We start from the raw sequence: 26835 nt of genomic DNA, 5'->3' as shown, positions 1-26835 counted from the left end.
GGTGGGACCCAGAAAAGTCCTGACTATGTTGCCTTCAAAATGTATCTGGAGTCTGCTCATGTGCCTCTGCAGACCTGGCTCAGCTCCCGCCCTGACACCCTAGGCTAGTCGCTTCCCAGGGTTGGTTCTCCTCCCTCTCGGCCACCAATACAACAGTAAAAACGGCCTAGCAGACCCCATCCCTCCTCTGCTCAAGAGCCTCCCGTGGCTCCCATCTCAGGCTCCAAGGAAGCACTTCTGTCTTCTTGCAGGGTCCCTCCCAAGAGGCCCTTAGAGTCCAGTGCCCCACCCACAGGCTCCTTCCCAGCCTTCTGAAGCCTCCCAGAATGCCCTGCCCCTTGACATAACAGCTTCTGTCGCCCCTGTCCTGACTCCAGATCTACTGGCAAACTTCAGTTCCCACCGAGCAGCTCTTCAAAAGCTGCGGTGACTTAGAGAGCTACAACAGTCCACACAGGGCATTTCCTGCCCGAGAAGCAGCGATTGCTCTCTCCATGATCATGTGATCCAGGCTGGGCTAATAGAAACTCAGTTCCTAATTTTTATTGTCATCTGGTCACAAAGGTCTTCAAGGAAACCAATTGACCAATGGCATTGGAATCTGGATCCAGCTATTCCTGATGTCAACACACCCCTAATATTAGTTTCCTAGTCAACGAATTTGTCTGTGTGGTAGCCATGCGCAGGGCTCCTCCCAATCACCATGAAGTCTCATGCTGGTTATGCTGGGGACTCATGAGGGGTCAGCTTAAAAACTACTGCTTTAACCATCCAGACCTGTGACTCAGATGCACATCCCAGGGCCTGTGAGGCTGTGGCCACCAGCACCTCACCAACACCCCCCACCCCACCCCGCCCCGCCCCAGGCAGCTCTCCACTCCCAGGGCACCCCATGCACGGGCATGGCAAGGAAGAGAATGTGGAAGGCAAGGTGATCATCAGAGGTCCATCCAGGTTACCTGTGCTGGACAGGAAGTGATGGGGATCAGGAAACAGGGCGGCCAGGAGACTCCTGCGCTCATGGCCCCAGCACTGTCCACCTCAGGTGGCCACCCATATCATCTCAGATACCTCCCCAGTCACATGCTCAGCCCCCTCCCCCCAGGCCAATGCTTCAGCAAGCTCAGTCCGGGCCAGAGGTGGGGTGCTGGGGAGTTAGACATGGTGGGTTGTGTAAAAGGTCAGATCAAGGCCCAGGCTAGTAAGAAGTGAGGAGGGGGCGGTGCCGGCCCCCACCCCAGGTTTGCTGGCTCCACCAGGAAGGGGCTGTTACACACTCCACCCTCCCACCATAACCATAGTCCCTTGTAGGGGAAGGAGGCTGCCTTGACCCTCAACCACAGGAAACCTCAGGTGCCTGTGGGAAGACTGGACAGGATGCAAGTTCTTTTTGGATGGGGGCGGGTATTTGACTAAGATTGGTGGGAACATGTGATCCCCCTATCACTGCTTCCCAAGTACAGGGACCACAGGCCTGTGTCATCAGGCACATCTGGAAATGTCCATCTTGACTATCCCTGTTTTCCAGGTGACAGAACAGTCAGGGAGGAGGCTGGCTGCAGAATGGCTGACCTAGGATCTGAGCACACTTCATTGTGTAGTTTTTTTGTGCTTTTCTGGGAATGGAAGGCGCAGGCCCAGCCTGGGATGCGTGTGTCTCGAGAGAAAGGGATGGGGACTCCTTCCCTGGGTGGAGCCAGCAAGCCGCCCTTCCCCATGTGCGAGGACATGGCTCCCCCGTGCGGGAAGGCCGGGGTCTTACTAGCCGGGCAGGGGGAAGGGCGCAGGCACCGGGCACCGCGTGCGGGTGGCGGGCGGCGCAGGCACGTACCCATCTCAGGACAAACGTCTTCACTAAGGGTAAACCTAGTCCCTTTTCCACCATGGACTGACCAGGATGGACAGGGAGGGAGGAGGAGAGGAGGGAGGAGTGTACGTGGCGGGGGAGGGGGCGGGGGGGGGGAGGCGCAGAAAGGGGGCAGCGAGTAACAGGAAGAACAAGAGAGCAAGAGAGAGAGAGAGAGAGAGAGAGCAAGAGAGAGTGAGAGAGTGTGATAGAGAGCAAGAGAGAGAGAGAAAGAGAGAGAGAGAAGGGGAGAGAGAAAGAAACGTCAGTGCAGACGGACGGACAGACAGACAGCCTCCCACTCCGGGAACACTAGGGACACCAAAAGCAACAAGAACAGGAGAGGAAACTGAGGCTTGGGCTCCACCCGCTGTGCGGGGTTGGGGGCCATAGATAACAACCTTCCTCGTTCCACCACGAGAACAAAGCCTGAGGTCACCAACCTCTGCCCAGCTGGCACCTTTGGGGTAATTCTGAACGGGGGTCCCGAGAGAGAGAGAGAAAGAGATTCTAGGACCTTGGACCCCTGCCCTGTGGCCTCAGCTGCTGCACGAGAGCTCAGAGGGACGGGGACAGAAGCAACACAGACAGACAGAGGGATCGGGGGAGACCTGAGGCCCAGCACCTCCCAGGTCCCCACACCTCCCAGGGCCAGATCCTTGAGCCTCCTAGACCTGTCAATCATTCCACATCTTTGACATAGCGCAGAGGCCCCGCCCCCAAGGAGGAAGCTACGCTTTGAATCCATGACATCAGATTTCACCTGGAGCTGTCAATTTTCCCCTATTCTAAGAGTACCATAGAAGTCCTGCCCCAGAGCGGACAACCAGGTCCCGCCCCTCAATGACAGTCACTCCATTGCCCTGGAAGCTTTAAAATCCTGGCTTCTGGAGTCAGTGAGATTCCCTCCAACGGCTGTCCATCACCCCTTGTTTCTTTGTCTTGAAAGAATCGCCTTTGGTGCCTAGATGTCGGATGCCCCGCCCCCATTGAGGTCTGTCAGTCATTCAGGGAAGGAGCCTGTGGCTGGGCGGGGAGACTCTGGTTGGCTCGGGAAGAAAGCACCAGATTCCCTTACCCTGCGCTGACTGAGTCTGCACGAAGGTTTTGATGAGCAGGTCGGTGGCCTGCGTGTAGAGCGACAGGGCGTAGCGCAGGGACTGGAGGTCCGGGCTCTTCTCCAGGAAGGTCTTCTTGAGGCCCACGCCCCCCGCGTGGAAGTATTGCTGAGGGTGGACACAGCGAGGTTGCAGATGGCTCCCAGCACCTCTCACCCTCCCCATCTTCACCAGGCCACAGCTGCCCCAGGACCTTTGTATTTACTGTGTGCACAGATGGAAAGTTCCTCCCTGCTCACTACCCATATACTTTACTTTGTAAATTCCTATGCATTCCTCAAATTCCACTTTCCCATGCTCTCTCTTAAAACCCTCTGTAGCCCCTCCCTTACCTTGATGGTGTCCAGGGCCAGTTCAACAACAGCGCACTGCTTCGGGGTCAAGCTCTTGGCTTCTTCCCGCACCATGTGATCCTGTGGGGATGGCAGGGAGAGGTTAGGTGGGCAAAGCTTTGACACTGTGAGTCTTCGATTTCCATGCTGTGGATCAAGTGATCTGTATCCTTGATCCATTATACTCAAGGACATTTTAAGTGGGATTCAGGTCTGGGAGCAGGGATTTTTGCCTGTTGATCTGTCCCTAGTCTTTCTCCTGAGATCTTCTGCCCCCTCACCTTAAGTTTGGACAGCTGGCCCAGCTCCTTGGCAGCATTGAAGATCATTTGTGTCCCCTGTGGAAAACAGCAGGTGGCTCGGGTGAGAGTGTGCATTTTCTAAGTAGTTCCCCATCCTGAGCGACCCAAACCCAACTGCCAACTTGGTTCCTGTCCAAAGGTTCAAGCAATGGTTGAGACCCATGGACAGCAGGATCAGGAGCCCCAGTGAGATCCAGGAGCACATGGCACCTTGTTGCAGGAGAAGCCCAGTTCTCTGGGAAGACTGCCCACCCTGTCATACCCATCATGGCCTCACAACTGGAAGACATAAGAGAAACAGGCATGTGGCTGCCTGCCCATGTGTGGCGTGATGAGGGAGGACAGAGATGGGCTTGTTAATGGCAATGGGTCCTGAGCCAGGCTGGGCATTCAGGGACCCACCTTGGGGGAATTTCCTTTCCCCTCGCCACCCCTGGGGGGGGGGACTCTTTGAGCATCAGGAAGACTCCTCACATACTGGCATCTGCATATACTTCCCCTCTCCCCAAGATGCCCACCAGATGCCAACTATGGCTATGCAGAGCCAGGCAGATCTTGGTGAAAACCCCAACCAGGCTATGCAGCCCTGGATAGGTGACTTAACCCCTCTGAAACTGCTACCCCTTTAGATGGTGGTCACAGCCACCCTATGGCCTTGAAAGGATGTGTAATTCCTTGATGTCTTGTTTGCTGTCTTGGTCTCATCACAGGTAATGCCTGGTAGACTGGGTCCCATCCTCAGATTCTCCACTGAACTGCAAGACCTCAGGCCTAGTCTTCTCTGGGCCTGGTATCTCCATGCTAATTAGTAACTTGTGGGAGGGAAGCTGGCTCCACCAGCTAGGATGGCCCAGGGCTATCGGTTGGACTGTTTAGCGGAGGATGTTTGGAAACACCACCTGTCTTTGTGACTTCAGGCTGTCACTCTGTGTGCTATTCTGTCCTGCTGGGGATGGAAACCAGACCGTCACACACACATCAGGACAGAAGTCACAGTCTGGCCCTGTGAGTGCTCAGTGAGCGGCTTCTGCTGCACCACAGCCCTGTAGTCTTAGGGCTCCCTGAGGCTGTGAGCTGGAGTTACCAGAGCCTACCTGTCTGGGCCTGTTTCCCTTGTTGCACCCACCTGTGCTCCAGTGCAAAGCAGGGGCCCTCCTGAGCACCCTCCACGCCTCCCACTGCCCTTCCCTACCCACCGACAAACAAGTCAGACAGACAGAGGAAGAAGAAATAACAGACAGGGCCACAGGATGCCCCCGACGGCACGGCACGGACCACAGAGAGGAAGGGGCAGGGAGGAAGAGGGATGGGGTGGGAGCCAGACAGACAGTGAGAGGCCAGGCTTACGTCTGAGTGGCTTGGCAGTTTCACCCTGCCCTGTGGAGAGAACCAGGCGGAGGTCAGAGTTCTGATGCGTGTTGGGAGGATACTCAGTGGGACTTCCCTGCCCCTTGGAATCATAGGGTGAGCTCCCCCCAGTCATTGAAGTGGATACTAGTGCCTCCCATCTGAGGCATCTACCTTTGTCTCTGAGTGTAGACTTCTTGACCACTGCACATATTGGGGACTCCTAGAAGGCTATAACCCCGACTACAGGAGAAGGCAAGGAAAGGGAGGGCTCCAGGTCTCTGTACCCCCCACATGCCCCAAGCCAGTGTTGGGGAGGCCTGAAATGCCCTAATTAGTCCTGCAAGCTCCAAGTGCCTTCATACACACACACACACACACACACACACACACACACACACACACACTCACACACACCCATAAACACACATGCTTACATGTACACACAGGCACACATGCTTGCACACAGACATGCACACACAGGAGAACATGTGCATGAACACACATACACTTTCACACATATGCATGTACACACAGACATACACATGCACACACAGATACATATGCTTGCACACTCAGACACACACACCCCAGGCAGACCCACACATACACACAGGCAAACACACATATGCACACAGACACATACTCTAGACCTGCAGACTGATTCTGCAGACATTTAAAATAATAATTTAAAAAAATACAATCAATTCACACATCAGGAACCTCTCAGGCCAGAACACACAACATGCTTTGCATGATCACATGTAAACTCATACATCGTTGACCACAGCGCCTCGAGGAGTGATTGGGAGTGGAAATACCCTATGCTCCAGTCATAACACCAAGACCCATTCAGGGCATGGAGAGGCCCTGATACATTCATTTTGTGCAATCAAGCTTGCAATCAAGTTCGCAGTCAAGCAACTGCCCACATTTGGCCACATTTAGCCTTACAATAAACATTCATTAAAGCAACAAGAATCTATGTCTCAGTGCAGGGCCATCCAGGATGTGGTCCTTGGAAGAAACCACAGATATCAACTGAGTCTGGGGCTGAGGGACAGAAGGGCTGTGCACATACTCCCCCTCCCCCCACCTCCAGAAAAGGATCTGAGCTCTGACTTTCAGTTCCTAGGGACCAGATCAAGATCAGCCTCCCACTGTGGCATCAGCTGACCTTCCTACCCAAGTAGGAACCACAGGAGCACTCACGCGGACACCCGGACCCGGCAAGCCGAGGTCCTCATTACCTTTTCTAGGCCCTTGCCATGTTTTCTCAAGAGGGTGCCCTGCAGAGACAATGTCATATGGAGGTCAGGACCCAGGAGAATCAGTCTCCCATGTGGGAACAGGAGGGCTGCACTGACTAAGGGTTGGGGAATGCTGGGGAATGTGGAGGCTCACTCCTAAGAGACAGAGGAAGGAGAGGAAGGAGAAGAGAAGCTGTATGATCCAGAGAGAGAAAAAGGGGAGGAGGGGGAGGGGAGGAGTCAATAGGGGAGGGGGTGGATGGAGAAATCCAGGAAGAGGAGGGAGAGGAAGGATGGGAAGGGAGATGAAAGGTGAGGGAAGAGGGTGGGTGAGAAAGAGGAGGAGAAAAGAGTGCCAGGGCCAGAGCCAGCAAGAGCACAAGGTAAACGCCACTGTCAAAATACAAGCCATTTACATTTGGTGTACAAAGAAACCTGCTGGATCCCATATTAACAGAAGCATCCCCGTTCTGTACTGAGACAGATCTAAACTGAAGCCATCTCTAACCTATGGCCTGAGCCAGAAGGCTGCTCTCCCAGCCTTGGCTTTTCCCACTAGATTGATTGTATTGAGACTTCCCTCAGAGGGCTGTCATGAAGGTAAGCTGTGACAGGCACTGGCCTGTCACAAGCTGTCTGTGTCTTGTTTTCCTTTACAGTTTGCCTACAACTATAACCTGGGCACTGGGCATGATGCCACGCTGTGTCCTCTGGGAAGGTGAGTTTGGGACAAAGTAAAATGTCATGGTGGTCTCGCCTGACTCATAGAGAGTTGTTGGAGGGGATTTTTTTTTCTTTTTTTTGAGACAGGGTTTCTCTATAGCCCTGGCTGTCCTGGAACTCACTTTGTAGACCAGGCTGGCCTCAAACTCAGAAATCCACCTGCCTCTGCCTCCCGAGTGCTGGGATTAAAGGCGTGCGCCACCACGCCCGGCCGAGGGGATGGTTTTACTGAGGGGTCTGTGGGTCACTGGGCAAACGTTTGGATACCGTGATTGCTCCCTTTCACTCTGGTAGCTCAGAAAGCCCTGGCATGAAATTCTTTCCAATTCTTTCCCATTCCCAGAAACCAAGGTTGGGAGTTTCTCCCAGGTGATGGTCTGGACAAAGTGGCAACACCCAGACTGCCTACATACTCTCCAGGTCTCCCAGCTGGGCCTCCAAATGTCTTGGTGTGTGCCTGTGCACTAAGGGAGTCATGCTGAGCAGGCCGCATGGCAGACACCTGCATGTGAGAGGGAGGACTCCACCCCCCTCTTTCTACCCTTGAGACTGCTGGGTTTCCATCCAAAGGACAGGGACAGGATTGGGCAAGAAGGAACAGGCTGACAGTGTGGATGTAGGTAGGCTCTGCTTTTGAGTCTGGGAGGGGTGTGGCCTCCAAGCCCCACTCCTCTTGATGCCCCACCCACCAGCACACAGATACAAAGTCAAGGTGAGGGGAGGAGGGGGCACTGGGAGGGTGGGGGCGGCCCCAGTCCAAACACACAGCGAACGAAAAAGGACGATGGACAGACAGACGGACAAACGGGTCTCTACTTACAATCATCTGCCAGCCGGAACGGGGGCAGGGTGGGGAGAGGGGAATAAGTCACTGTGAGTGGCTCTGGGCAGACACTGAGGCGATGTCGCCCCGCCCCAGCCCTGGCCTTGCCCAGAGGACCAGTCCTGAGTGCCCAGCTACAGGCACCTGGCTGAGGCCTCGCCACCCTCCTCCACATGAGTGTCCACCCCTGGGCATCCTGCTACCAGCCCTGGGCCCTCAGCCTGTGTTATCAGTGTCATGTGCAGGCACATCTGGCTCTTCATCTCAGATTCCCCAGCTTCTCACTGGATGTTAGGGAGACAATTGGCTTGAGATAGCTATGGGCTCTGACTTTCCAATTGTCCCCAGTGTTCACCCTTGATTACACCTGAGTGACCCCCTGGACCCCAGTGTCAGTGTCCTGACCCCTATCTTGGAGGCATCACATTCCCTGGGCTTCCCTCACAGAGATGGCCAAGTGTCCTGGGACAGGAGTCTCACCGTCTGGTCAGTGAGCGGCGGCAGGACGATGGTCTTCTCCATTGTGTTCATCACCAGCTTCCAGAGCTCCTTCAGCACCCGCTTCAGAACTGTCTTCTCACAGATTTTGGCAAACAGGGTGAGGCTGGGGGTGAGGCTGAGGTCAGAGAGAGGGGCCACCACCCTCTGTGCACAGGTTTGGCCCTGACAGGGTGACAGGGTGAGCACCGCACAGTGTGTGCAGGGAAGTCCAACAGCGGGGCTCTGGGGAAAACACCTGGGTCACATGGTGAAGGCAGGGTGGCTACGGAGTGCTCAGGGCAGACTTGGCAGGATATTCAAATATGAACAAACACTGTGTATATCAAGTGAAATGTGAGGCCTGGAGACCTGATACACAGGGACTGAGGTCATGGCCAAGGACAAGGGAGGAAAAGACAATTCCTGGTGACTTAGGTAACTTGAAGAGAGGGACAATCTGCCAGCATGGGCTTCCCAGCTGACCCCCTCACCTACCAACCTTACCCCCAAATTCACCACCATTATCCCCCAAACCACATTATCAATGCACCATCCATCCACCCACTACTCACCCACCAAAAATCCACCCACCTCTCATCTATCCACCCATCCACCCACCCACCCATCCATCCATCCACCCACCCACTTATCCATCCACCCATCCACCCACCCATCCACCCATCCATCCATCCATCCACCCACCCACTCATCCATCCACCCACCCATCCACTCATCCATCCATCCATCCATCCACCCACCCACTTATCCATCCACCCACCCATCCATCCATCCATCCATCCATCCATCCATCCACCCACCCACTCATCCATCCACCCACCCACCCACTCATCCATCCATCCATCCATCCACCCACCCACTCATCCATCCATCCATCCATCCATCCATCCATCCATCCATCCATCCACCCACCCACTCATCCATCCACCCACCCACCCACCCATCCACCCATTCATCCATCCATCCACCCACCCACTCATCCATCCACCCATCCACCCATCCATCCATCCACCCACCCACCCACTCATCCATCCATCCATCCATCCATCCATCCATCCATCCATCCATCCTCTCACCCACTTATCCACCCATCCATCTACCCACCCATCCATCCATCCATCCATCCATCTATCCTCCCACCCACTTATCCATCCATCCATCCATCCACCCACCCACCCACTCATCCATCCATCCACCCACCCACCCACCCACTCATCCACCCACCCACCCACCCACTCATCCATCCACCCACTCATTCATCCACCCACCCACCCACCCACTCATTCATCCATCCATCTACCCATCCACTCATCCATCCACCCCCCCACTCATCCATCCATCCATCTACCCACTCATCCATCCATCTACCCACTTGCTCATCCATCCACCCACCCATCCACCCATCCATCTATCCATCCATCCACCCACCCACTCACCCACCCACCCATTCATCCATCCATCCACCCACTCACCTATCCACCCATCCACCCACCCACCTTCCAAGGACCTGTCCACCATATTTTAAACATCTGCCCTCCATCCACCCTTGTAAGTATTTTGTGACTCAGCCCACCTCATGCACATGCCGTTGGTCTATCATGGCACCCTACATGCACAGAAACAGCAGCAGGCACACATGCGCCTGGCCTCCTTCCCTCCTTCCCCTCACCCTCTCTTCTTTCCACCCTCACTTGCTGTCCAGAAGATCCATGATGGGCTGCAGCACATTATCTGCATCCTGGGCCACGCTGCTGCAGGCACTGGCAGGTACATTGCCTGTGCCCTTCACCTGGCTCAGGATGTCACCCATCTGTCTGACACATTCCTCAATGTGTGGCTGGAAGCTGTGGACACAGCAGAAAGGTACTCAGCCCAGGTTCTGTGTCCCAGAGGGTGAGGCCACTCAATGAGGATCTGTGGCCTGGGTCCCCAACACTAGGAGGCAACGGCACCGACAAGCCCAGATGGTGGACATTCTCCCCTGAGACTTCCTATGTGACTATCGGGCCAGAATTCCTTCTCTTCTGGTCCACTGAGGCTGGAATTGGTTAAGTGACTCACAGGTACCCCTATGGCCATGATGTGGGAAAGAATGTCTGAGTCTGCCCCTGGCATGAGCCAAACATCAGAAGCCCAAGGTTCGGGGTCTTCCTTGCTCACGTGTCTCTATCCTGGAGATGCCACCCACCTGGTGGCAAACACATGGCTGAGTTCATCCAGGACATTGTTGAGTTTCACCTGCAGATCCTTCAGGGTGCCACTGGCCTCGGCGTCCAGCTGAGGGGGGCAAAGTTGTTAACACCTCTGTTTCCACATGCCCCCGGGAAAGCGTCTAACGGGCTGGGGAAGGCAACTGAGGCTCAGGCAGCCAGGTCTCCCTGGTAGGACTGCAATTCACACCCAAGCCATGATCTCAGGAATGGGGCTATGGGCAAGACCCTCCAAAATGCATCCTGGTGCCTACCTCCTTCCCACCCATCGCCTCAAACATCTTCTCCAGCTGCACTCGTAGCTGCTGTGTGTTGTTCATGAGGATGCAGGGCTGGGAAGAGCAAAAGTCAGGCTGGTGACTTCCCACCACCTCTTGGGGACTGGGAACTGGGGGTCCCCTAGGGGATGGGAGACAATATCCCTGGACATGCATGAACTGGGGAAAGGATCGCGTGGACCAGATGGAGCAGGCCTGTAGCAATATCTCCCTGGGGTAGGAAGGCCAAAAAGGGGCAGAGAGGAGTCCTCATAATCCCCCTGTCTCTGCTGAAGCTACATCCTGGAAGTCACCCTTGGCACCCAGGAAAGCATATCCTTACCCTCATGTGCACTCATAGGACCCCCCAGACTCACAGGCTCAGTCACACAGGCATGAGCACACTCATGACCCAGGCCTCAACACAGCTATACCAAACAGTTAGATGGTTGGGCCCAGAGGCACATAGCTGTCACCCTAGCACTTAGAAAGTGGAGACAAGAGATCAGGGATTAAGGCCAGCCTGAGCTACATAGCCAGTCTGAAGCTACCTGGGCCGTGTAGCTAGCTGGCACTGAGCCTGTAATGCATAGCAAGTTCAAGGCCAGTTTGGGCTACACACTGGATTAAAGGCCACCTTGGCCTACATAGCAAGGTTGAGGCTAATCTGGGCTACATGGGAAGCTCAAAGCCAGTCTGGGCTTCATTTTGAGAGCTTGTCTCAAAAACCCAAACAAACAAAGTAACCACCACCAAACCCCACACAACCAGACAGACAGACAGACAGACAGACAAGTCAACACAATCCACACAATCACACATGATCTTGCTGATTCATGTCCCTTCAGTGGAATTTGTTGTCTCAAGCCTCATGTCAGAGCCTGGGACCCTGAACCCTGAGGGAAGCTGGGCGGGGCCAGGAGGGACAGGGCTGGGAGAGAGCAGGGCGGGCGCCCCAGGTCACCACTTTCTCCTTCTCCTTGGAGCAGTAGGAGGCGAAGTCCTTGGAAACGATGTCTGCATACTGGAGAAGCACATTGCTAATGGTCTGTGGACAGAGAGAGGGGTGAGAGGACTGCAGCTTCAGGGACCCTGGTCCCCGCCACCATCCACTGCAGACATTATGGTGACTGTGCTGCACAGTGTGCAGGGTGGACATTAGGATGCTTGTCCATCCCAGAGGACCACTAGGACCCAGAGGAGACCCCGCCCCATGGAAGGATTGCTTTCTGTACACTAACTAACTAACTAACTAACTAACTATCTAACTGTTTATTTGTTTATTTGTTTGTTTATTTGAGACTAGGTCTTGCTGTGTAGTGAGGCTAGCCTGGTCTTCCCAGAGCAAGGATTAAATATAAACCTCACCATGCCCCATGTGCCGTCCTCCTCTGCTTTGAAGGAACCAACCACGGTATTAAACCCCTGATCCCACATGGGATCCAGAGGTGAATGGCCACCCAGTGAAGCTCACCAGAGCCAGCTGTGCCTGTGTGAGCACTGGAGAGCCATGCAGAACCAACCCAACCTGCAGCTCCAAGCCCACCCAACCCAGAACACTCACCTCCCCAACATTTTCATTCCTTGGATTTGAGAAATTGCCTTTGTTTTCTACATTTGTCTACTTTTGCTTTGTTTTATTTAACTTTTCTTTGTGTAGTACTGGGAAGGAGCCCCTGGGCCTCGCACACATCAGGCAAGTCTCTCTCTCATCTCCTACCTCCCCAACAGAAACTTTTTTTTGTTTTGTTTTGTTTTGTTTGTTTTTGTTTGAGACTGGGTTTCTCTATGTAGCCCTGGCTGTCCTGGAACTCACTCTGTAGACCAGGCTGGCCTCGAACTCAGAAATTCACCTGCCTCTGCCTCCCAAGTGCTGGGATTAAAGGCATGTGCCACCACGCCCGGCCAGAAACTTTAAAAATGTAATCAATTTGTGTGGGGGGTGGGGTGGGTGGGTGTGAGCATGTGTGCCTGTGTAAGACAGACGATAGGCTTGTAGGACTCAGCTCTCTCCTTCCATTCTATGAATCCCGGGGATTGAACTTGGGTCTTCAGGCTTGGTGGCAAGCTCCTGCACCCACTGAGTCATCTCACTAACCCTCCTCAATTTTTTTTTCTAGAGTTATCAGGAAAGTTTCACTTTGTTCTTTTGGCTTTTCTTTTTGAGGGACTGGGGATGATGCCAGGGCCTTGGAGACATTGGATCATAGCTTCGCTGCTAGAATGCCTCCTATCCCTCGACTTCAGTATTGACTCTAACCTCTCCCCTGTGCAGCTCATCTCCAGCCCTGAAGCAACCTGACTTCATCTTCAGTGGCATGGCCCTCCGCCTCTGTCATCCAACCGAATACCATGCCTCAACCCTGTTCCATCTTGCCTCACCAGTCCCAGGTCGCACCTTGGCAAAACGCCGCATGTAATGGCCCACGATCTGGGGGTCAGGACACTCCAGCTTCTTGATGATCTCGAAACTCTGGTTAAGCTGGGAGAAGACGTCCACCACTGAGCAAGAGAACAGGGCGTGCTCTGAGGTCTGCTGGAACTGCAGGGAGAAGACGGTGTCAGAAGACGGTGTCAGGCTAGACCATGGCATTGCTCCTTGAGGGCTCAGGCCACAGGAGGGTGGAGGCCTTGGGCTGGGTGACAACCTCAAACTCCACAACTGCTGAATGTGTGCAGGAGATACCCACAAACAGGACAGAACAGTGGCCACCACCCATGGCCTGCTCACCCCGTCCTTCTTGTCCCGCTCGAGGGCACCATGCAGGAAGTCCCGGGACACCTCCTCATTCTCATCCAACCACTGGATGACGAAGGGCTCAAACCACCTGGAAAGAGACAGACCAGCTGGGATGCCCCTGTGCACTCTGTTGCCAGTTCCACCCACCTCACACACTGTGTGCTGCTGGGCCTGCTTCCAACCTGGTACTGGGATGCAGGCTTTTTTTTTTGTTTGTTTGTTTTTTGGTTTTTTCGAGACAGGGTTTCTCTGTGTAGCCCTGGCTGTCACTGGCACTCACTTTGTAGACCAGGCTGCCCTCGAACTCAGAAATCCGCCTGCCTCTACCTCCCAAGTGCTGGGATTAAAGGCGTGCGCCACCACCGCCCGGCTGGGTGCAGGCTTTAATCCCAGCTCTTGGACATGGTGACCTGAGCTCTGTCCCCAGATTCCATCCCCCAGTGGATTTGTCACTTCAGTTTGGTTAGAGTTTCCTTAATATAGTTATTTAAATACAGGGTTGATGTAGCCCAGGCTACCCGCAAACTCACTAAGTACCCGAGGATGACTCTGAAGAGGGAGGAGTATAAAAAGGAGTAGCTTCAGTTTGGTTAGAGTTTCTTAATTATTTAAATATGGGGTTAGTGTAGTCCAGGCTACCCTCAAACTCACTAGGTACCTGAGGATGACTCTGAAGAGGGAGGAGGATAAAGAAGAGAAGGAAGGAGGAGGAGCAAGGAGAAGGAGGGAGCTTTCAGCTTTTACAGGCTGAAAATATTTTAATCATGACTTTTGTTTCAATATGGTGGCTTCCTTCTTACCCTGACCCTCTGAACCATGTGATGCAGATCCTTCCCCAGTACCGATGAGGTGCTGGGCTCACTGCCCTGAGTACCAGGAGTTGGGATCTGACACCCATAGGTCCTGGAATCCTCTTAGATCTTGGTGACATCAGGAACTTACGCAGGGTACTCAGGCACACGGTCCTTGAAGGTGGGCAGCTCGGCCACGTACTCATTGTACAGCCACTTCACCTTGAAGTGCAGGTTCATGTAATCTGCGCTCTTACACAGCCGGTGTTTGTCATGTTCTGCCAGGAGGCACAGAGGCTCAGCCAGGAGGTTTGGGCCTGCACTGCCCATCACTGCTGCTACCCACCTGGGTTCAGGGACTCACCCTCCATGGCGTACTTCATGTCTTGGGCAAATAGGCTCCACATCACCTCAGCACTGATCTTCCCCACATTGAGCTCCTGGGGAAACCTGGGAAACGGATGGAAGCCTGGTACTAGGACAGAGTGAGGGTGTCTGGACCTCCCTGCACCTATCCACAGCTATCCACACACACACACACATACACACATACACACACACACACACACACACACACACACACACATACACACATACACACACACACAGCTATCCACACACACACACAGCTATCCACACACACACACACACACATACACACACACACACACAGCTATCCACACACACACACACAGCTATCCACACACACAGCTATCCACACACACATACACACATACACACACACACACAGCTATACACACACACACACACAGAGCTATACACACACACACACACACACATAGCTATACACACACACAGCTATCTACACATAATACAGCTATACACACACAGAAACACACACACCTATACACACACACACACACCTATCCACAAACATACCCACTTATCCACGAACACACACACACCTATTTGCACACACACCTATCCCCCAATCCACACACTCCTATACACACACACACACACCTTTGATTTGATCCATCTGTATACATACCAGCCTAATTCTATACCTAAGGAACCATGTGATATTAGGATTTATGCTCCCTACCCCCACTCTATGGCTCACTTTGAAAGAAACTGACCAAATGGCTCCTTGAGCTACTTGATAACTATTTCACAGAGCCAATCTATAACCAGCTGTGTCCATGCTTCTGCACGACCACACAGTGCACGACACTGCACTGAACCGTGCTGTCTTTGTATAAAACTGCATGATCTGTTATGGTTTCTGAAACAGGGATTCTCCACCTCGTGAGTAGCTGGAACTGCAGGTATGCACACTGAACTAGGCACAAGTATATTAAACAATTATATAAAAGTTCATTTCTAGGCCAGTAGCATGGCTCAGTGGGTAAAGGCACATGCCGCCAAGCCTGAAGACAATCCCTAGAATCCACAGGGTGGACATAGAGAGCTGACTCCCACAAGTTGTCCTGAGACCTCTGTGGGAGGTAAAACCATGCCAGGACGTTTGGTAAGGTAGAGCAGGTCGAGACCCAGAGACTCAGTGGCCACACACCTGAGGCTTAGGTGACTCCATGCTCCCTGCCAGACTCCTGACTTGGAACAGGTGCCATGCTTCTCACGTAAAAGAAATATGTCCTGTGGTCACGTAGGCCCCAAACAGAGTTCTCCAAGCTAATGACGTGCCTAGCCTGAGGGCTTAGCCAATAAGCTTCCTTTCTAGACATTCCTCCCTGCAAAAGGTATTTAATCTCAGGCCCACCCTGAGAAGTGGGGTATGGTTTTACGAATTCATTTTTCCACCATGATAGTAAACTGTTTAGAACCATAGGCTGTCTCTTTCTGCTGTGGGGAGCCAAAAAGAAGGCCTTTGCCTACAGAGCTGCAGCCTAATCTCCTGTAGAAGGCCTCTCTGTGCTCCCAGCCACAACAGCCACCAAGCCTGCTGCCGCTAAGCTAAGGACAATCACCCCATGGGACAAGCCAGAACTCCCCTTCCCCCCACCTTCATCCCAGTCTAGATGCTGTCCCCAGCCCACAGGCCCCCAACTCCATTCTCTGCTCTTCTGCAACTCCCAGCCTGGATGTTTAAGAGTCTGAGAACCTCACAGCCCTGGCCTTATCAGGGCCTGTGGACCCCCAAACCATCTCCAGTTCCCTAGAATCCAGCACCAGCCCAGCTGCAGCATGGGATAAGTGCATTTTGCCTCCCCAAGCAGCCATGTCTCTGGCAAAGTGGACAAGGGCCTATAGACCTTCACAGCTATCTCTGTGACACACATACACACATACACACAGGACCCAGGTTTGATTCCCATCACCCACATGACAGTTGAAACCATCTGCAACCAAAGATCCAAGGGACCTAATGTCCTCTTAGGGTCTCCACAGGCACAAACATGGTTCACAGACACATGCAGGCACAACACCTAAACACATATAGTAATAAATATTTAAAAGTAAAATAAAGTAAATGCTAATTTAAAAATTTTCAAAGTTCATGCTCCAGTTGTAAACACACACACACACGTTTTTGCACACTCATATAATAAGACGCTAAATTTCACAGGTGGATCTGTGGCTCAGGCCTGTCTTCACAGCTTCTCAGAAGACCAAGGCAAAGAGAAGGCCCTGAAGCTAAGGGCCAACCTGGGCTACAGAGTAAGTATGAAGTCATCTTTACAGAGACCCTACACACACAAAATGAACAGTAAAGAAAGCCAACCTATGGGGCCTCTCTTTCTCACACAGACAGACAGACAGACAGACACACACACACACGAGTGGATTTTTCAGATAGGGTCACTCTGTGACCAAGGACCTAGCACACACTTGTGAAGCCTCTCCCATGACCTCAGCCCAAGCTCACTGATTGAGGCAGGGTGTGTAAGAATTCTTATCTTCCTCGATGATAGACACGATGAGGGTGATCAGCTTGGACCAGAAATCCAGGTTCTTGATGCTAGGGCCTTGCTCCTCTGGAGGAACCTCCCCTTTCTTGGCCTGAAAGAGGAGAAAGGGACAATTCGTAGCAGTTAGGGTGTCAGGGGTACTGCAGGCCACACTCTTGCACCACAGACTTGGGACCAAATGGGCTTTGTGGTAAGACTCTCATTTCAAACAAACAAACAAACAAACTGAAAAAGGAAGAAAAACTGAAAGAAATTCAATCCAAGCAAGTATCTTTTCTTTTCTGAAGCAGAAACTTAAGATGTAGCCCAGGCTGGCCTGGAACAGTCCATCCTCACGTCTCAGTGTCCTGAGGGCTAGGCTGGCATAGGTATGGACTGTCTTTCTACACCATGCGGGTCTCATGGACGAACCACAGGTAACCAGGCTTGGTGGCAAGCCCTAGCCTGCCCTCTTACCTCTCACCAGCTTTCAAATCTTTCTTTTTTAAGATTTCTTTGACTGTATGCGTATGTCTGTGTGTCTATATGTACACCATGTGCATGTGGGTGCCCAAGGAGGCCAGAGGCACTGCAGTTATAGGTGGCTGTGGGCCACCGTGTGGGTGCTGGGAATCAAACTCTAGTCCTCTGGAGGAGCAGTAAGTACTCAACTCTAACAGACCAGACTCACTGAACCTTTTGCAAATAGAAACTTTCTACTAACCTTAAGGCTTTAAGCCAAACTCAGAGAGCTCATTCTTGACTGCCTGCCGTGTGCTTGGTGCTGTGTGCTCCGTACTGAGTGCTTGGTGCTGTGTGCTCAGTGCTGTGTGTTCTGTACTGCATGCTTGGTGCTAAGTGCCCTATGCTGTGTGTTCTGTCAGTATGAATTCCAGAAGACAACACTGAGGGTCTGAGCACAGCATGTCCCAGGGCTCCTGTGAAGGTGAAGTCCCATCCAAGTCTCACCGGATCCGTTTGGTACTCCCGGCCATAGAGTTCATGGCAGTTGTTGAAGATGTACTCATAGGTGGAGTTGAGGCAGGCCTTCACACAGTCTTTCACTACTTGGCTGGCACGCGGCGGGCTCTGCAGTTCCTGAACCTGAAAGCAGAGAGGCTGGGTGAGGAGGCTGGACCCATAGCGCACAGACCAGGTATGAGCTGCTATGAATTGATTGACTGGTGGGCTTCCCCACAATATTCCTGTTGTTTGTTACTAATTTGTCTCCTTATGTAGACCAGGCTTGGCCTCAGACTCCGAGTTTCCCTTCTTCTGCTTCCCAAGAGCTATGACATGGGTGGGTATGTGCCACCACACCTATGTAATTTTTCTTGTTTTTTAATCATACATATTTTAGCATGTGTGTGTGGTATGCATGTGTGCGTGTGATACATGCACATATGGAGGCCAGAGGACATCCTGTGGGGGTCGGTTCTCCCTTCCACCATGTGGGTCCAGGGGATTGAACTCATGGAGTCAGGTTTGGTGGCAAGCACCTTTTCCCACTGCACCATTTTGCTGGCCCCCATTATGTGTTTTGTTTAAGGGTACACTGTAGCAGTGGCCACAGTCAGGCCACGAGGTTTCTTCATGTGGCTGTGCGAGGACACCCACCTTCATCCGGAAGAAGGTGATGCTGGTGAGCAGGTCCACTGTGGACTTGAGATCCTGCAACCGCTCAGGGCTGCTGGCTGGGAAGTTGTTCTGTTGGCAGCAAGTGGGTAATGAGAGACTGGAGTCAGTGCCACATGGTGCACTGGTGAGCACATGTCAGTCCTCCAGACTGCACAGTGGGGCATGTCCATGAGAGGATGCAAGGGCATGTGCAGGCTGTGCTGGGTTTCCAGGCCCTCTCTCTGGGTGACTGTCCCCCCACAGGTAAACAAGGGGCAGCAGACTCAGGCCCACCAGCCTCACCCGGTACATGGACAGGTCGATCCGCAGGGAATTGTGTAGCTGATCCAGAAGTTTCACAAAGCGCTCTTTCTAAGTGGAAGATTGGGGTGGGGGTGAAAACAGACCTGGGGGAGTCTGGTGAAGTCACTGAATGTAGGCTGCTAAGCTGGCTGAGTGCTCCCTAACCACTAAGCTTTGCCACCCAACCACACCCCGTTTCTTTTTAACAAAAGATCTCTGTAGCCCAGGCTGGCCAGGAGCTGGAGATCATCCTGCCTCAGCCTCCTAGGAGCTGAGATGACAGCATGCATATTACCATGCCTGTTTTATGTGTGGTGCAGATGGAACCCAGTACCTCATTTATCCAGCCCTCTGAGCTTCAAATGCTCTACCCATTCTTTTTTTTGTTGTTGTTTTTTGTTTTTTGTTTTTTGTTTTTTGTTTTTCGAGACAGGGTTTCTCTGTGTAGCCCGGGCTGTCCTGGAACTCACTTTGTAGACCAGGCTGGCCTCGAACTCAGAAATCCGCCTGCCTCTGCTTCCCGAGTGCTGGGATTAAAGGCGTGCGCCACCACGCCCGGCTCTACCCATTCTTTTTGGGGTTTAGGGAGTTTGTTTTTAGATAGGGTTTCTGTGTGTAGCCCTGGGTATCCTAGAACTGTAAAGCAGGCTGGCCTTGAACTCTAAAGATCCTCCTGCCTCTGCCTCCTGAGTGCTGGGATTAAAGGCTTGAACCACCAACACCTGGACGCTCTACCCCCTCATCATGTCTGATTCCATTCTACAGATGAGCAAACTGAGGCTCCGAGACAGGGAAACACTGGGGCAGAGGCACTATGGACCAAGGAAGTCTGTCCAGCCCTAGCCCCTGAGACTGACCCCGAAATTGGAGGCAGCGAAGCGGTCAGAGGCAGACACGTTGGTGGAGGCGGTGGTGTGTGCGTAGTAGGCGTTGATGTTGGCAAGCAGGGTGCTCATGACAGCGGGTACCCCAGGGCACATATACTTGGAGGAGAGGCAGGCAAAGTGGCTGGCGGGTGGAAGCGGAAGGTACTGGGTCTGAGAACCAAGACTGTGGGGTCCCCAGAACTCCAAGACACCACCCTCTTCCTGTGTCCTTTCCCTCTGGCTCAGTCCTTTGAATTTCTATGAAATGCCCGTGTCCTTTCTTCCATGCCTTTGAATTTAAGTTTTCATCTTATAGCCCAAGATGGTTTCACACCCAGTATGTAGCCAAGGATGGTCCTCTGCTCCAGATCCTTTGCCTCAGCCTGAATGCCGATGCCTCGGGGGTGCCCATCCCCACACCCTCCTCTAGCTCTTGGCCAGTTGCCACTTTTCTCACCTCTCCCTGGTTCCTAGCCCCTACCTCCCAATAGGGGCATCCTGATAATCTCCTGGGAATGTGGCATACCCCCTTCCCCAGATCTGCTAGTGTCGCCTAGGCCCCGCCAACCCGCTGAGCCCTCACGTCATGGCTTGGTAGATGGACTCAACGCCATAGCGCATGGCAAACTCATCCACGATCTCCTGGGCCGTCTCATCGTAGTAAACCTTCCAGGCGTCGTCACCCTTGGCATCGGGAATCTTCACTACACCATTGTTCTGCACGTCCGTCACAAAGTGGAACAGGTTCTGTACCAAGGAGACATGGCATTGGGAATGGAGAAGAAGCCAACCTCAGCCAACCTTCCAGGCCCTCGCCCATCACCCTCCAGCACCCGGGTTCCACATGTGCACTAACACTAGTCCTTAGCCACACACCCATCCACCCACCACCTGAGTCCCCCACAAATCTTATCCATTTCTTGTATTTCCATTTGTCCATCTGTCCACCTACCAATTTGTCTCCCCATCCACCAACCTCTTTTCCAAGTATCCAACTATCCACAAATTCACCCAAGACCATTCAACATTCCGTGCACCCTTTGTCATCTACCTGATCTCTCAGCCATGCCCCAATTGCTCCCTAACTCTGTTGACCTTATTCTTTATTCCTCCAGTTAGTAATCCATACATCGAGTCACACTCATTTGAGAAGCTCCACTTAGGGACAGATTTCTCTGCAGAAGGCCAGGCAGGAGCAGGAGAGCTCAGCACTGGAGCCCAGCTACGAGTGCAGCCACGAGAGCTGGCTTGGAGGCCCACAGGAAGGGTCCCTGGATCGGGGCCTTGATGCAGGAGTAGTGGTTTCTCAGGCAGAGGGGGACTGTGTAAGGAGCCACACAGTGTGTGCGGGGAGGAAGGATGTGGTGATGAAGGAGCCAGCTGTATGCTTCTTGGTCCTTTTGGCTCACCTCATGCAGACAGGTGTACTGGACATGGTAGGGGGCCACCTTCTCTTCTCCTTTGATCTCCACACTGATGTGAAGCCGAATGGCCCCCGACACGGCCGACTTGTCTGTTCTCTTGTCTGTGGGTTATGAGGGAGGACATGAGGGGAGTCTCAGGGCAGCAGGTCTGCTTCAATACACAGAAGCCTTGCAGCCTCCCTGACCCCCAGGGTCTCTCTTGTGCTGCATATCCTGGGCCATCTCTTTCTCTGACTTCAAGCCCCCCTAAGCCCTGCCCTCACTCACCCAGATTGTACCACACATCCATCTCGCCGCTAAGCGTCCGCACCTCGATGATTGTCTGCCCTAGGAAGTCATCAGATTCCCTCTTAAACCTTTGCTTCACACGGGATTTTATGTCGTCATCTTCATCCCAAACACGAACTTTGATCCGGTCAGAGGAGTTGTGACATTCACTGTGTAGGGAGTCAGACCGAAGGGCAGGCATCAGGCCGCTGCCCTGTGTCCAGTTTCAGAGGTCCCTAAAAACTAACCTAGAAGTAAGGCTACTTTGAAACTGGGAACCCAGCCAGTTACTCACAAATGAAAATTCTCTTCCCACACTGGGTTGAGGTTCCCGTAGATGGTTTTTGTCCTTTTCTTGGTCTTCCCAACCTGGACGGTGACATAAGGGTCACTGGATCCTGTCTTGTCCTTGGCCTGCAAGCCCTGGGCACAGACCACTGAAAGACACACCACACAAATGTGCTTTCAAGATGGGGAACTTGCCAAAAGCAGTCACTAGCACATGCCCCAGGAGATCTGTGACATGGGCCAGCCACAGCGACAGCCCAGCTAGTCTTGCTAGAGAGTTGCCACAGGTCTCCAAAGCTGATGCATCTACCCTTCCCATTAACCATCTACCCATCTGTCTCTCAGTCCACCCATCCATACAATAAATCCTGCAGCTACCCAACCTTCTATCCACCCACCCATCTATCCATCCACCATCCACTTATCCATCCACCTATCCATCCATCCACCCATCCACCCCTCCCTCCCTCCCTCCCTCCCTCCCTCCCTCCCTCCCTCTCTCGTATTTTCCACCTACCCTGCAATCCTGCCACCTACCCAACTATCCAAGCCTTTATCCACTCATCCTTCCACCCACTCACCCGCTCCTCTCTCCTGTCGTCCACCTACCCATTCATCGATATGCTAGCTCCCTACTCATTCACTCACCACCTTTCTACCCATCTATTGTCATCCATCCATCCATCCATCCATCCATCCATCCATCCATCCATCCATCCTCCCTCATACCCAAGCCTTAAAGCTCATCCATCCATCTATCCATCCATCCAGCTACCCATCCATCACCCATCCACTTATGCACCATAGGTGGGACCACTCTCGCATGCATGTTAGAAGCGGCTTCCCTGAGGTCCACCTCAAGCTGCAGCCCTCTCTCAGTTCCAAGCACCCCTCGGTTCTCTCCCCAGGGCTGTCTGTGCACGCGCACCCGTGATGCTAATTTTGGCAGACCACTTGGATGTGCCGTCCAGCACACTCTGCTTGACAGCCTTCATCTGCTGTGTGTGCGCGCTCTTGGTGACCGCGAAGATCTCTTGGATAAGCTCGAAGATCTCAGGCTTGTTGCGCTCTCGGATCTTCATGCGGTCCTTCAGCACCATGATAATGTTCTGCGTGCGGTCTTCAGCGCCATGCTTGGAACTCTTCTCAGCCGCCCCTGAGTTGCAGATGTACCTGGCCTTAGTGACCAGCTGCTAGCTTCCAACCCTCCAACCCCAGCGGGTCACCAAAGGGCCCTACCCTCTGAGGCTGCTCTGGATTGGCCACTCCCATGAGGCCACTCCTCACCTGGAATCTCCTTCCCTCCCAGAGCCCAGTCTCTTGAGACTACCGCCCTGAGTCTCTGCCCATCTTTAGGCCCCACCCTAGGCATTTCCCTGTCAGTCATATCCTGAATTTTCTGTCCACTGAGTCCTGCCCCAGGCATCACGGTGAGTCCATGCCTACACAGAGTCTCCACCTACCTACAAACCTAGTGCCAGCTGAGGGCACATCCCACTGAGATGTGGTCCTCCAAGCCACACCCTCTAGGACACACTGTCCCCTCCAAGACTTCCTTGTCACTCACCCATCACCCTGTCTGAGCATTACAGCCTTCCTGCCAGGTGGGCATCCTTCCTCTCAAAGCCCTGCCCTGTTAGATCATCAGCACATTGGGACTCAGTCTCTTAGTCCCCTCCCCTCCTGAGGACCTCCTTTCTCTAAGGCAGGCAGAGCAGGAGGGCAGTAGCCTGTCTCACCTGAAAGCCCCTGTGCAGACCAGCACCTGCTGCCTCTACCTCCTCAGCTTTTCTCCACTCCTGCAGCCTCATGGCCTGTCCCAGCTCATAAAATTCTCAACATTCCAATGCAGCCCCTTAATACAGTTCCTCATGTTGTAATGACGCCCAATCAATTATTTGGTTGCTACTTCACAACTGTAATTTTGCTATACTGTTACGAATCATAATGAAAATATGTAGGATATCTGATATGCAATCCCCCAAATAGGTTGTGACCTACAAGTTGAGAACCAGTTTGCAGAAACCTTGAGGAGCCCGGTCCCTAAGCTAAGCCCATGCCTGTTGCCTTACCTCTGGCTCATTATACTAGTAGCATCTCCATTTCACCGCCAGAAGAACCCTGAGCTATTGCAGCCAGCGATTGAGGGCTTTGCCACTTCCCCTCAGCTAAGCTGACCACGCAGCTCAACCCTCCAGGCCTGGTCCACTCCAGCCTGGTTCTTCCCCTCTCGTCTGGGGCCCCTACCTGTCCCTCACTGTGAAGGCGGTCTGGCTAACCCTGACCACACCCACCCGTCTCAGTCCCGCCCCTCAGTGCCTGGCCCCGCCCCTTACGCTGCAGGCAATCCGCATTGAGCAGGTCCTGGCACTTCTCGTGGCACTTAACGCCGCACTCGGTGCATCGCATGCCCTGCCGCGCGATGCCCCACAGCAGCCCCTCGCACTCATAGCAGTAGGTGGGCGTGGTGGCCGTCCACACCTCAAAATTGTGCGGCGTGGTACAGGAGATGGGGTAGATTAAGGCTTGCAGGGTCTTCTTGTAAACGTGATTTTTCTGCAGAGGAACAAGGGCTGTATGTAACGCGGGAGTCTCGGACACCACGGCTCCCCACAACCTCCGCTCTTACATCACCGCGGAGTCCCTTCCCGAGCCCCCTACTCACCAGCTCTTCATTGTTCAACGTGCTGGAGGCCAAGGCCGAGGTGATGCCCGCCTTCCGAGACTGCACCAATGACTGTGGTGAGAAGGTCGCCAGTGAGTGCAGGCCACACAAGGGGAGTCTCAGTGCTGGGACTGGGGGCTGGGTCAGAAGGAATCCTGGGGGGCGAATTTCCCACACCCCTAAGGTGGGACTTGGGAGACACCCACTGAGCAAAACTCTCAGCTGGGTCGTGGTGAATAAAGGTAGCTCCCTCCCGAGTATGAGAACACCTGTTCTTCTCACCATGAGCCTTAGCCCCCACACATGGGTGACAGCTGAAAGATCCCCCAACAAGCATGTCTGAGGAGAGACCCCTCCATCACCGTTACTCACCATAGCCTGAGGTCCAGGATGCAGGAGGGTGGAAATTAAGGTACATTAGTCTCAAGGACTGCCTGGGCAGTCCCCAGCCTCAGGGCCACCCTGGGCAGTGGTACAGGCCGTGCACTGCTCCTAGCAGTCCCACTCAGGGTGGGAGCACGGAGCTGCTCACCAGGTCGCTCACGAGGGGAATGGGCTTCCGTTTCCTGATGTCTGGCATGCTGTCAATGATGATAAGGCCACCACCAGGACTGCAAGATACACGGGGACACTGAGGGCCCAGTCTTGTGCCCCAGCCTTACACCCATCACTAGAGGTGCAGAACCCCCAACCTCCACATGGGCTGAGAGTTCAACTGTCAGGCAAAGACAAACTGAAGCAAGCCTAGGAGTGTGACCTTTCTTTGGAATTCCGGCTCTCATATGGGTAAGTTGGCATAGACTAGTACTCTTAACAAAAGAAAACAAAAAAGACTGAGCCAGGTGATGGTGGCACATGCCTTTAGTCACAACTTTAAAGGCAAAGGCAGGCATATCTCTGTGAGTTCGAGGCCAGCCTGGTCTACAGAGTGAGTTCCCAGACAGTCAGGGCTACACAGAGAAACCTTTTCTCAAAAATAAATAATAAATAAATAACAACAAACTATTTTCTCCTCTCAATATGAGATCCTCTTGACACTCCACCCCTGTGTGAGCAACAGGTGTGAACCAACCTTGATCTCTGGTTTTAAAATATCCCCCCTTAGCCGGGATGCACTGCTCACCCGCCTTTGAACCATAGAGACTTGGACATCTCCCCTTCTCCTCGGGCCTGCAGGACAGACAGAAAACAGGCACACTGGTCACCCCTCTATTCCTGAGGCAAGCTATTCACCCCCTTCTATCTCCCACGTGGGTGAAGAATTGGGAAAGCCAGGTCCTACATCTCCCTGTGTAGCCCTGGGCTTTCTGGACCCTAGCCTGTAAAACAGTCTGCAAGAGGCAGAGAACCTGTCAATCAAACATCCATCAATCCTGAACACTTGACATCATTTCCCCCACTCAGTCTTCTTGCTCTCTCTCTCTCTCTCTCTCTCTCTCTCTCTCTCTGACCTGCAATCCCCCTGCCTCAGCCTCTCAAGTGCTGAGGAATGACTGCCCTGTGTCATCATATCCAGCTAAACATCTCTAATTTTTTGTTTGTTTGTTTGTTTTGAGACAGGGTTTCTCTGTATAGCCCTGGATGTCCTGGAACTCACTCTGTAGACCAGGCTGGCCTCGAACTCAGAAATCCACCTGCCTCTGCCTCCCAAGTGCTGGGATTAAAGGCGTGCGCCACCACTGCCTGGCTCTAATTTTCTTACATTCCATTTATTTACATTCCAAATTTTGTCTCCTTCCTGGTCCCCCCTCCAAGAGTTCTTTTCACCCCACCCCACCCCTTTGCCTCTGAAAGGGTGCTCCCCACCCCTAAGCATCCCTAACTTAAATTTTTTATTATGATTATTTTTACGTGTATGGATGTTTTGTCTGCATTTGTATCTGTGCATCATGTGTGTGTTCCAGGTGCCCACAGAGGCCAGAAGAGGATGTTTGGTCCTTTGGATCTGGAGTTACAGACAGTTCTGAGCTGCCATATGGGTGCTGAGAACCAAACTTGGGGTCCTCTGTAAGAACAGCCAGTTCTCTTAACTATTTAGCCAGTCCCTTTAATCCTATTCTTAAAAGGGTAAGAAATCTGGTTTGTAATGTCTGTGGTGTGACTTCGGGTGGTCGGTGGTCTTCGGGTGTCCTGCTTCCTGGTGCTCCTGCCCAGTTTGGATGGCCATCTGGACATCAACACAGTTCTGTGCAAAGCTGAACTAAACTAAGGAGCCTTCAGAAGACTCACTGTGACGTCCTACTTCACCTGTCACTCTTCCTGCAGGTGGTGAGGACCTCTCTGCCAAATGCCAAT

General features: G+C 53.0%; 1 protein-coding gene across 3 annotated transcripts in view; it reads right to left on the bottom strand.

The window, feature by feature from the left end:
* Unc13a (unc-13 homolog A) overlaps positions 1-26835 on the bottom strand; it is a 46557-nt gene that overhangs the window by 4736 nt on the left and 14986 nt on the right. The window contains exons 12-39 of one of the 3 annotated variants that reach the window (XM_085843836.1): positions 25664-25710; positions 25073-25151; positions 24541-24612; positions 24212-24431; positions 22804-23031; positions 21883-22024; positions 21588-21757; positions 21306-21421; positions 20480-20643; positions 19888-20038; positions 19031-19099; positions 18728-18817; positions 18080-18214; positions 17089-17222; positions 14602-14687; positions 14389-14515; positions 13438-13534; positions 13105-13248; positions 11671-11754; positions 10704-10781; positions 10428-10516; positions 9931-10083; positions 8222-8345; positions 6196-6234; positions 4946-4975; positions 3578-3634; positions 3297-3377; positions 2925-3072 (exon numbers count right to left, since the gene is read on the bottom strand). In XM_085843836.1, coding sequence (XP_085699962.1) covers positions 2925-3072; positions 3297-3377; positions 3578-3634; positions 4946-4975; positions 6196-6234; positions 8222-8345; positions 9931-10083; positions 10428-10516; positions 10704-10781; positions 11671-11754; positions 13105-13248; positions 13438-13534; positions 14389-14515; positions 14602-14687; positions 17089-17222; positions 18080-18214; positions 18728-18817; positions 19031-19099; positions 19888-20038; positions 20480-20643; positions 21306-21421; positions 21588-21757; positions 21883-22024; positions 22804-23031; positions 24212-24431; positions 24541-24612; positions 25073-25151; positions 25664-25710 — 3154 coding nt within the window. The remainder of the gene's footprint in view (positions 1-2924; positions 3073-3296; positions 3378-3577; positions 3635-4945; positions 4976-6195; positions 6235-8221; positions 8346-9930; positions 10084-10427; positions 10517-10703; positions 10782-11670; positions 11755-13104; positions 13249-13437; positions 13535-14388; positions 14516-14601; positions 14688-17088; positions 17223-18079; positions 18215-18727; positions 18818-19030; positions 19100-19887; positions 20039-20479; positions 20644-21305; positions 21422-21587; positions 21758-21882; positions 22025-22803; positions 23032-24211; positions 24432-24540; positions 24613-25072; positions 25152-25663; positions 25711-26835) is intronic. The other 2 variants (XM_085843837.1, XM_085843839.1) reach the window with 2 other exon arrangements.

Source organism: Mus caroli, unplaced genomic scaffold (assembly GCF_978045245.1).
Source record: "Mus caroli unplaced genomic scaffold, Mus_caroli_1 scaffold_10, whole genome shotgun sequence".
NCBI classification, from domain to species: Eukaryota; Metazoa; Chordata; class Mammalia; order Rodentia; family Muridae; genus Mus; species Mus caroli.
Note: the sequence above shows the minus strand (reverse complement) of the source record. Positions and strands in the feature narration are given on the sequence as shown.